The sequence below is a fragment of the Merops nubicus genome, unplaced genomic scaffold, assembly GCF_000691845.1.
Source record: "Merops nubicus isolate BGI_N331 unplaced genomic scaffold, ASM69184v1 scaffold7926, whole genome shotgun sequence".
Lineage (NCBI taxonomy): Eukaryota > Metazoa > Chordata > Aves > Coraciiformes > Meropidae > Merops > Merops nubicus.
The window spans coordinates 10,239-21,936 of NW_008616888.1; the positions used below are offsets into that span (position 1 = coordinate 10,239).

General features: G+C 36.7%; 1 protein-coding gene across 1 annotated transcript; it reads right to left on the bottom strand.

Annotated features, from left to right (window-relative positions):
- On the bottom strand, nt 1–6,723 carry TROVE2 (TROVE domain family, member 2). The gene is made up of 8 exons (XM_008942963.1): nt 6,144–6,723; nt 5,397–5,617; nt 5,012–5,158; nt 3,493–3,630; nt 3,062–3,178; nt 2,233–2,346; nt 1,658–1,804; nt 1–431 (listed from the first exon to the last, which is right to left on the bottom strand). The coding sequence occupies exons 1-8, from the start codon at nt 6,721–6,723 to the stop codon at nt 279–281; spliced, it is 1,617 nt and encodes a 538-aa protein (XP_008941211.1). The 3' UTR covers nt 1–278.
- Between the last annotated feature and the right edge of the window lie 4,975 nt (nt 6,724–11,698).

The window sequence follows — 11,698 nt, forward strand, 5'->3', positions numbered from 1 at the left end:
GTATTTATTATCTATTATAAATCATAATTAAATTACATATCGTGTAACCCTGTAGCTACTTTTAGCAAACTTCCCACTGTTATTTTTAAATTGTGTGCAACAGGAAAAAAGAGAAAAGGTATTTCTCATTGCTTTTCTTGTTTTCCCTTCACCAAAAGGTAACATTCTGATACGTATATAATGTGCCATATTCTATTAAAGTATATTTGGCTGGGAATTCCCACGGTGAAGTCTGTTGCCGGCAATGGACCCACTGCAAAGAGCAGATGCCTAGAACATTAAATCAAATCCAAAGTGAAGTTTCGAATAGCATCCAAGGCTCCTGTATCAAAGCCACATATATCCATCATGCCTCTGTCATCTGGATCTGCGATCGTAAAACCGTTTGAGGTCATTCCACAAACAATCAGTTTAGCAGGGATACCCATTTTCTAGAGGAAGGAAAAAAATAAATATCAGAACACACACATGCAATAACTTAAACATGCCAGAGGCCCAAATCTTGCTGCATTCCTTGGCTAAACTGCTGTCAGAATAGGCTTACTGACAGAAGTGAGATATCCCCTAAGCGGAACGGCAGACTGCTTGCTAACACCACACTTAACCTGCAGCAGCTGTATTTAAATAAATGGAAATAATTACAAAGAGGTCCATTAGCACAGCTTTCCTGCAATTCTAAGATTCATAGGTTATTTCAAATACAAACATTGCATTTGCTACTCTGCAGTTCATTCCAAGAAATCTTTCGATAATAATTATCAAATTATTATTATGATAGGATTCAAAGAGTGTGTTTTTTCTAAGGCAAGGATTTCCAAACGTTGGTTGAACAAATAAAACAACGGGACAAATAAAACAGCCTGAACAAGTCTGCTAAAGGAGCTGAACTTACACTTCAGTAACGTGCAACGTAAAGCAAAGTAAGCGGCATGAAGGCCAGAGTACAGGAACTTTTTGTTTTAAGAACAAATTTAGGAATGGGAGCTAATCTCAAATAAGAGAATGAAAAAAAAGTGGGCAAGAGTTTTGGTGTTAATTTCAACTGGGTGGACATGATATGAAGATTAATGTCCATACGTACACGCTTACCAAAAAGTATTTTTTGTAGTTTAAAAAAACCAGTGCCTTTAAAAGATAAAAGATTGTTTGCTAATTAAAGAAGAGTGTCAAATAGAAATGTATTTGGAGAAGGTACTTTTCTTAGTTGTTTTTTAAAACTATGAAGCTGCAAAGCTGAAAGTAGCCCCTTTAAAACATAATGAGCTTTCTTCACAAGATACTATCACCTCATCCTACTGACACCTTCCCTACAGGCTTATCTTCATTACTCCATTTAAATTTTGTGGTATCTACTGCACACATTAAAGACAAATTTCATTCTGTAAGCCTTTTTTCATTCTGTAAGAACTATAAAAAAACTATATATAGAATGCAGCACACAGAGCAGGGCAGTGTAATTACAACAGTGATTTTAAATAAGTGCAATTAATGGAATACTTGCACTAACTCTGCCCAACTGCAGAATGTATCAGTTTTTAACAATATAGAAACATTTTCTGAAAAAAAGGCACAACCAGCTCAAACTCCAAACCATTTTCAGAAGTCTACTTATTTTGTACTGTATTCAAGAATTATAAACAGTCAGAAGCATGTTTACCTCTCTGTACTCTCTAAGAGCTGTTGCAGGAGGAGTAATTCCAGCAAATGTCTCGTTATCAGTAAATATAATGAAGACATCAGCAGCTGTTTGGGTTTTTTGAGCCCATATCATTGGAAGGGAACAATCAGTGGTCCCCATTGGAATCTTAAAAAAAAAAAAATAACAAACCACAAACAGGGAACACAAATTAGTAAACCATGCAAAAATTACTTTTTATGTAAGCTTCATGTTTTATCACACAGAGCCTTCTTTGTTAAACAACAGTTCACTTATTCATTCCAGTGTTGTTGTTTTGGCTTTTTTATTATTATTATTTTATTTTTTCCTTGATTATTATTCTTTTCAAACTAATTCATTGTGACCTAACACTGCCATTCTAGATCACCATGTTTAATATCCAGCAGTTGAAATAATGGCATTTGCTGGACTTTCTCTAAAAAGGGCAACAAAAAAAATCTGGTGTTTTACTACACAGACACAGACTGAACACAGTACTAGAAGTGATTACAAAGAAAATACAATGTAACTGCTGAAACTTCTCTACATTTTTGTTTGTCTTGTTATATACATACTTCATACATTTTCACTAACAATTGAGGTAATGTCATATCAGCTGTCACTGGGCAAGGGACCATTTCATGTGAAAAGGCAACAATATGGGAATCCTTCTCAGTACGTGCCACAACCTGAGAAAGAGGAAGATAAAAATAATTGTATCATATAAATTAATAAATAATCAGAATTTTTAACGTCTGATTTGAAGCATTCCCTACTAAACATATAACATGATATATGCTTTTGTATTTAAGTCACCATGGTTCCTCATATGCATTAACACTTCACTCTAGACTTCAAATATTCTGTAACATTACTGTAAATAATCATTACAGAAATCAGAACTAAAGAATTGCTCTGATTACTGTAACTAAAGATACTTTTGTATTTCTTCTCTTCCTTCTAACATACAACACTAAATATTTTTAAACTCCAACAGAATTTCTACTCCTCTATAACAGGAACACACAAGAAGTTTGAAAGCATCAAACTGAGGGAACAGTAATTGTAATACAAAGGCCACATTGTTAAGCGCACACAAAATTATGGGAAAACTTCTTACTCCAACCTGTATTATTCTATGAATGCTACCGAAAAAAATTAAATGTACAAGATATGAAAAAAAGCAGCCTTGACCAGTTTAATTTATACTGGAAATCAACTTCTTCAGTTTGATCTTTCTCAATTTGGTTGTCTGTGGCTTTAAGCACCTGGTTCAGCACAAGGCCACATTTTCTGTACCCCAAAAATATGTTTCCTTCTGATTTGTTAGCCCCTTTAGAGTACCACTGTATCAAAAGAGCAGCTCAAGCTGCAAACAGTTAGAAATAAAGTTTAATGCCTCACCATACACATTGCTGCTGCCACTGTGCTAGCATTGAGAACGCTACCCAAAACTTTTTGTGTCATTGATGCACTGACATCAACTGCAATCAAGAAGCGTTTTCCTGTTGGTTCAATTGTCTAAGAGGAAAAAAAAAAAGAGGAAAAAAAGGAAATAGGTACACATAATACTCATTTCTTCCTCCTTCTGCTTTCAACCCTGAAGTGGGCTTTCATTTTTTATTCTTTCTGGGTAATGTTAGGATAGTAATGCTGCCAAAATCTGAATACCTCATGAAATTTTGATTCTTTGTTTAATAAAACCCCAATTCCTAAGATACCTGTTATAAATTTTCAAAACTGTAACCCACCCAACAAACTTTTCTTGATCATTTTATAAGCTTTCTGAAAATAGAGAACTCTTAGAGAGCTTAAGAGATAGAAGATTACATTACCTTGAAAGTTTTGTAAAATGAAGCATCTAAAGCTTTTAAAATGTCTTCATCGGGATTCCACCAAAGCTTCCCTCTGCTTCCATGTCCAGCTTTATAGGTTTCTAAAGCAACCAAAATGTGGAATGGATGTATTCTACCCTGCAGGTAAAAAAAAAAAATCAAGAGGGAAATTTTTGAAAATCTGAACTCCCCTCCCCCCCGAAAAAAAAGTTACAAATTAAAACTAAAAATAAGATCTTACTACAAAAAAAAAAAAAAAAGGAGGAAATCTGGTTTAGTATATTATTACTTTACATTTGTTAAATTTTAAAGAGTTCATGCAGTCTTTACACAGCTGTTCTATGAACTGATACTTGTCAGCTACTGGTAATGGACCTCATTTCCCTTCCAGAGTCCTCCACTGAACTTCAACTATTATCTTACACCATCACTGGAACTCTGGTGAAATTTCACAGCTCTATCCATGATTGTCCCATGCTATTTTCTATCACCAGCTTACAGGACGAGAAAGTCCCTGTGCTGCTGAGAGGAAACCACATGAGCTAGGAAAGAGCCCATGTTCTATGTTCTTTCCCTCTGTAAACCAAATCAGTGGCTACCGCATGCTAAGTTTTCTGAACTGTATCTTTGCTTTATTAACAACATTTTATCTTTTTCCTCAAGGAAAGTTTCAGTAATTAATCACAACCAGCAGCAAACCGTAGCAAATCTGAACACCTGTCCATTGTCTTTCTTCCATCCAAGTACTGTACCACCATTTTTGCTCTCTTTTCTCCAGTGCCTCAGTAAATACATGTGATTAGAGAAGAAACTAGAGAAAAGGAAGAGCACTGGGATGGGTAAAAAAAAACCCTACTGTTCTTGTTCTCAATTCTGCTATTGTCTTGAAGAAGTTAAGTGGGTTTCCTCAACTCAGAAATTATTATTAGAAAAAGCCAATCATCTTCTCTATCTCCCATTGAGTTCCTGAAAATTTTGCTCTACCGTTGGGCAATCCTCCTTTCCCTCTTCTTTCCTTATGTCTTATTTTTCTTATAAGAAATACACCCTTATTTTTCTTATAAGGAGAAAGCCTCCTTGTTCCATCTTCTTTTTCCTTTCAGCTCTTATGCTAGTTTCTTGATTCACTTCCCAAAATCCTACATAAGTGATTTCCACCTACTTTTTAAGCTTGTATTGCTGATTCTAAATTATAAAACTCAGAAGCAATGGATGAGCCCAACAGGCAAGACTTGCTGCAGCTCTAATTTAAGAAAAGATTCTAACTGTCAATATACTTAATTTGTAAAAAAGTTTCAGATACAGGGGATTAGAGGGAGGGATATCAAATGACAAATGATAAATACAAGTTTCAAAATAAAGGTGCAGACATTCCACTGCAGTTTTGTAGAAGAATAAACTATACACATCGTGCAAGGAACATCCCTTTTGTTTGGTAAACAGCTTGCCTGAAGAAATACACTTTGGGAAGAGATTAAAAACCACAAAGGCTGCCACCAATTATGAAAACAGTTCTTACCTTTTTTAGCAGTTTCTCATTTTTCAGTCTTTCACATACTAGTGCCACTTCTGAACCTTGTGGTTCAAGCACTGAATTTGCAGTCAGCTTTCCTAAATTTCTCAACAATACAGAAATGGACATGTCCTTCAGCAATGCCTTCCAAACCTATGATCAAAGAAAGCAAAGGAAATAAAAAAGATGAGATTCCCAAATTACAAAGACTGACATCTATACATTAAATAGGCATATTTTTAAATAAACGTACAAATTATATGAGGATCTTCATTACTTTAAATTAGCTACTTGGGTAAATAACCTGAAAAACAGTGTAAGGGCTATCTAGACTTAAGATTCTGAAAACTGTTACTCTAAAGAGAACGTAAAGGTAATGAAGTTTACCTACCTCTTTAGATTTCAGATGGTTTGTCAGGAGGTGCTCTCTAACCAGACCATATTCCTCTATTAAATGAGTAACTTCCAATTCATCTTTTGTGCGTTTTACTTTCTCCACAGCCTCCAGATACTTCAATAGTTTTTCAGTCTCAGCAGAAACTGTTTTGTCTTTATACGCCTCTTGGACATCTTTCCACCCTTTGGTAATATATTTAGTGACTATAGCAATACCTATTGAAAAGAAAAATGTTTTCCAAGCAGGATTACCCTCTTTATACTGGCACTTAGCATTCCAGCAAGCAAATGAGTTAGCAGGTTTCATACGCAGACCTGTCAACCAGCTATAAAAAAGGTCAGGCAGACACAACTCAGAGCAATAGTGTTAATTACTGTATTAGTCTCCTTAGAATAAGACGCCTAACAGATTTGAAACTAACAGATCTGAAACTAACAGATCTTCCCAAATAACAACAACAAAAAAAAAGTGTTATTTCATCATTTGTAAGCAAAAGAGATGGAACTGTACTATTTTATCTTCTCTTCACAGAAGGAAGAAAACATAGGGACAAACTCTGTTTACCTTGAAGATAAACAGGGCAATTTCTGATAAGGCCACTCAGGCTTTTAAGGTGCAATTTACAGGATAACATCACCAAGAAATCACTAGTCTACAACGGTACTTGGGTTTCAAAATAGTTCCACAGCAAATATGAAAGGTTTAAAACACAGTATTTTCAGGTAAATAAAAATATATTACCTTCACTGGCAGGTTTTAGGTGGGACAACCTCAGAAGATCTTTATGAGACCAACCACTCCTTTGTTTATATTTTGTAACTGCTAAAGCAACAGCCATGCCATTCTTTCCATTGTACCAATCTGCCACAGCTTTCCTCAGCGCACGGCCCCACATGCCACATTTCATGCCCTCCTTCAGATCTTTTTTAAACTGGATGAAAGTAAAGAGATGGGTTGATAGGCAACACACCTCAGGAACAGCTTTAAATGCCGCTTGCTTCGTTTTTGCATCAGAACACTGGGAGCAAACTGCAAGAGCAAAAAGCAGAGGCTCCTGTTTTGCTGCTCTGCCTTCTTGGCTAAATGTCTTTATTTCTTGAACAACTTCACAACCTCTACCCTCTTCAATCAGTCTTACTAAAGCTTCTGCATTTTCAAAGCCCAGCTTCTGCTCCTTGACGGAATAAGTACCACCTTCTGAACCGAAACACAAGAAACGTTGCAGGCGGTTCATATCGGTGACATGCCACACACAGTCACTGTCAGAGTTCGGCACCTGCTTTTCAGCCAGGAGTTGCACTGGGCTTCCCTCGTCCTCCATGGCTTACACTCCCAAGAGGTCTGCTGAAAGAAGAATAAAGTTTATTAATAGCTATTGTGAAAACCTGATGACTCTACTCTCAGCACTTCTTAGCAAAGGAAATATATCTTATCTATACACTTGTAACTTTCCCTTCATAAGTTTAGGAAGACTATACTCTTAACTGTGCAGTAACAAGTATCAAGTAGGGAAAAAGAAACAAAGAAAATCTCAAGTTACAATGGTGACAAATTTGTTTCCTTACAGCCAATTTCAAAAGTACTTAACTCCAATAAGTAGCACATAAAAAAACATGGCTGCTGTTATGCCCTTTTGCCACTAATATATCACATCAGTTTCTTAGGCAGCTATTTGGATTGCATTCTAAATTGTGTAAAACTCAGGCTTTGCCTTAGTCTATTTTGCTGAGGACTGGTTAATACTGACCAACTGAAAAAAAAAAAAAAAACCATGACATGACATGAAATAAAGAGCTAAAATACTGAAAAAACTTTCCATCAGAACACTTGGTGAGACTTAAAATACAATGGGTTTCAATGAGGCTTAGAAAGCAGGTGTTTAACCAAGAGACAGTAGCTCAAGAAAAAAACACTTTATGACAGGCTCCCATAGTCTGCTGTTTCAAGTGAGGTCCAAGAAAACACACAGACAAAACAACAAATTCTGTACTGCTCTACATGTGAGATTAAGAAGAAAAAAATGGCACAAATTGCATATAGATTTTAAAAGATGCTCACACTGAAATCAGAATGCACACAAATGACATTGCAAAGAAATCCACTCGACAATTTTTAAGCATGGCTGATACCCACTTTTGATGTGCTTGTTGGATACTGAAGACAAAAGCCATTTTGCTTCCTTTACCAGGATAAGCTAGCACAAATAGAGGTCACTCATCTAGGCAGATTTTTTCTTCCTCCCTAGTTTAGGTAAGTAACACAGTGATTTACAAATAACTTCCTTCCTCTCTGTTTGACACAGAATTGTCCTTTCTCTGCAGGCAACTGGAAATGGAGCCTTCCCTCATTCTTGCCTATCTGCAATGACATGCTGTCTGCACCCAGAACTGAATAATAAATACTCATCAGTGCTCCCATTATATTCCACAAGCTGCTAAAATCAAAACAATAGAAACCATAGGCTGATGCCTCGTTTAAAAACACACATTTCCATTAAAAATGAACTAAGAAATGTATTTCATTGTATGATTCAGAGCACCAGTGCTCAGCTACTTTTCTTAGTGCTTAAATATTCTAACCATGTTTCCTGCCAACCCAATTTAAATACACATCATGGTTGAGCTGACTCTTTCACTGACATCTAAGTATGCAAATACACTGAAAATAACAAAGGTGGTATTTGCAGTGCAGGAATACCATAGCAGGACCTCTTAAAGTGTAAATACATTTTATTTCAATACCTTTCAATTAGCTGGTTTCATTAAACAGTACGTGATGTTTCATAATAAATGTCCAAAACATAAACAAAAATCCTGAAATCACAGTCAGCCTTCATTAGTTTATTTATGAGAAAAAAAGGGTACTTGGAAAGCTACAGAAAAACACCACTATCTTGAAGCAAAAATAAGAATGGAAAGCATAAAGGACCATGCATGAATAACAAGATCTCCTTATATATATAAAATGTAATATATTTATAACATAATTATATTATATTGACATATAGTATCATGGGGGGGTGAAATCATCTTTCATACCCCTGCTATAATAAATATTACTACATTAAAACAAGACTAATGAGAAAACTGTTCAGTCACCTATGGATTACCAAGACTTCAACTGAACTAGAAAGATCCCACCTTTAGTTAAAGAAAACATTTATCGTCAGGCTTTTCTGATTATAAGAAATACCAGCACTACTTTGAATATTTTACATTTTTTCCCCTACATTTTTCCATTTGTGCAAGTTCCATCTGCTATGTCCATTTTATTTCTCACTTAGAGATTCTCACTTGCCCTCAACACACTTAATTTTATAGCCAGTAACAGAAATTAGCTACTATTGTCATCACCACCCTGAGAATACAACAAAACCTAAATTACATAACTGTAACTTTTTTAAAATTACAAGTAATATTTATCTGGTTTGAAATCTGTATTTGTTTATAAAATACCATAACACAAGATCAGTATTTCCATCAAAGGTATCATCCTGAAAGGCGAACCATTCAGTACCTCATTGCCACATGTGAAGAGGCAGCATGATGTTCCTAGTATTAAAGAAGTTTAGAGCTAATCATCAGACAAAAAAAAATGCTCCTCCCACTCTTCTCCATCACATCGTAGAACAAATCGATCTTACACACCTTAATAATGGATAATGTTTATGTTTACTTTTGGAAGGACTAGGCTTTTGCATGGACTGAAAAGAGGCACGTGCTAGCAGCCGCTGCCCTTTGACAAGCACCCTATTTTAAAAGATGGTAGCACCCATAGGCGTCTGACACCAACCTGTATTTTAAAGGACAGTTGCAAAGATACACATCTAGTTTTTCTGCAGCTTGGCTCCTGTCTCCTCAGGAATACACTGTGATATTTTAAAGAATGTCTATTTTAAAAGCTAACTTTGAAATCTGCAATTGCTGATGCAAACCAGTAATTCCACTAGCCACACTAGAAGTGTGTAACTAATTCTTCACCTGAATCTACTGGGAAAAAAAAAAAGAACCAAACTACTGAACTATTTAAATCACGTTGGCCATTTCTAACTCTGTTTTATATTCCAGCACCTCAAGTTCCCAAAGCTATTCCGTTCTTTTAAACAGCCCCTCTCCTCTGCCCAGACCTCAAACTTACTTTCTCTTTTAACAGCTGTACAACACGGACACCTTTCAACCTCGCAGATGGATAAATGCATGTACACACTTCATATGCTCTACCATAACCCTACTCATCATCTGCTGAGCTGCAGCAAAGAACTTTAATTTCAAACATTCATGGAGGATTTATCAATGATATTATGGCTTGTCACAGTTTGGGGTCACGGCCACCCCCAGAACAGTAATAGACGCTGTCTGATAACTCCCCTCCCCCCAAAAAAGCTCTCTGTTAAACTCCCCACAAAAGGGGAGAGAAAGGGAATAAGGGAGAGAGACTTACCGATTAGAAAAGGAAAACAGCTTTACTACTACCACTAACAATAACAGTAATAATGATAATAAAATGGAATATATACAAATATATATGAAGCTCATATAGAAGCCAGCTCTCTGCCCGATGGCAATACATCACCGTCACCCCCTGGCTGGGGAGCAGGCCCTGGGGACAAGCCCCAGGCTGAACTCAGCCACAGACAGCACCTAGTACAGGAGCTGGATTCTGGAACTCGTTTCAGGAACACAGGGCTCTGGATCAAATGCAGGATGGATGAATCCTCCTCGGATGCAGCCACTGCAGGAGCAGCAGAAGCGAGCAAGAAGGCGGGTGGGAGACAGACGGGCGATGGGAGGGCTTGCCCCTCTGATCCTTCAGCTTTTATACCAAAGGTGACGGATGAATTTAGGGTCACTTATCTTGTCTGCTCCTCCCTGAAGATGCGGCTTTATTTCTGCCCCACTCCATGTGGGGCACAAGCTTTAGCAGTGCCTTGGTCTGCACACCAACCCCTGGCAGTGACTCTAAACATGGAGTGTTATCACTGCTAGAAGCAGTCTGGGAAAACATGCTGCTAACTTCAGACAAGGTGGTTAATGACAAGAGCTTCAGATGAAAAGTTAAACCATTGAACAAAACCAGCTCTGCTCTATCCCAAACCAGGACATGTCTCCATAAACATTCCCAGTTTATGAGCTATTTGAATACAATCAGCAATGTGAAAAGCCTTGAAAGTCACAAACTGAATACTTTATAATGAAAATAGCTGAACTAAAATTCATGGTTGCTCACCATGATTAAAGAAAGAGACAAAATGCTAAGGAAAATCAATTAATATTCCAAATACCATCTAGATTAATCAATAAGTAAAATAAGTCTTTGGTGGGTCTGAAACATCCTATACAGCACTTATATCTTGATCAGTAAGTCAGTATCTTCGTGTTGCTGTACTATATGTATATATACACATGTTTGAGTTTTATAAGTTATTACTTTTACAGTTCGTCCCTAAGAAATAAAATGTCTTGTACGGCACAAGTTTCAGGTACATGTGAAAAAACAAAAAAAAATAGACAAAAAGCACAAAGCTTTAATAGAATTACAGCTTCTAATTTAAGTTCTTAAATTTAACTGCTATGTTAGCAAAGATGGCTCAGTCCTCGTGGTGAAGAGATATGGAATTACACTTTACCCAATCCAGACCTTTTATGGAAGAAAACAAACATTTTAAAGACAACACTTCACATTGTCTTAAAAGTCTTCAAAACCACATACACTTTGTTCTGTAAGAAAATGCATTCTTCATCTGCTCCTGAAACTTTGTATAAACATCAACCTGAAGCTTATACTGAACATCTTCTAGTTTATTGAGCAGAAAGACAATACCCATCACAGTGAGCTACGGCTGGAACAAAATACACCTGCACTACAGCAACACTCCAACAACATTAAGCCCTCGTACTTCAGAAAATACACACCTCTGTGTAAATAACAATGCTAGGAGAACATTTCCCAAGTCACAAAATAGGATCATCACCACTATAACATTACAGGAGATACCAAACTATACGAAACTCATATTTGCTTAAAAAAATCTACTACAGAATTTGCTCAGAAGTCTATTTGCTTAAAATTATTGACTGGAGAAAGTAGCTTAGCTGACTCATAACAAGATTATGAGGAAAAAGCATCTAAAGTCGATACCCGAGAGCCTGCGAGCTTAACAGCCAGCTTTAATACGGATGATAAATACAAGTGACGACGAGGCAATCAGCCACTCCATTACGACACGCGCTTTAATCCCCTCACGGGGTTTCCAACGCCTGGGTGCTAAGCGGGAGGTGGCCATTTAGGGCGGCTGC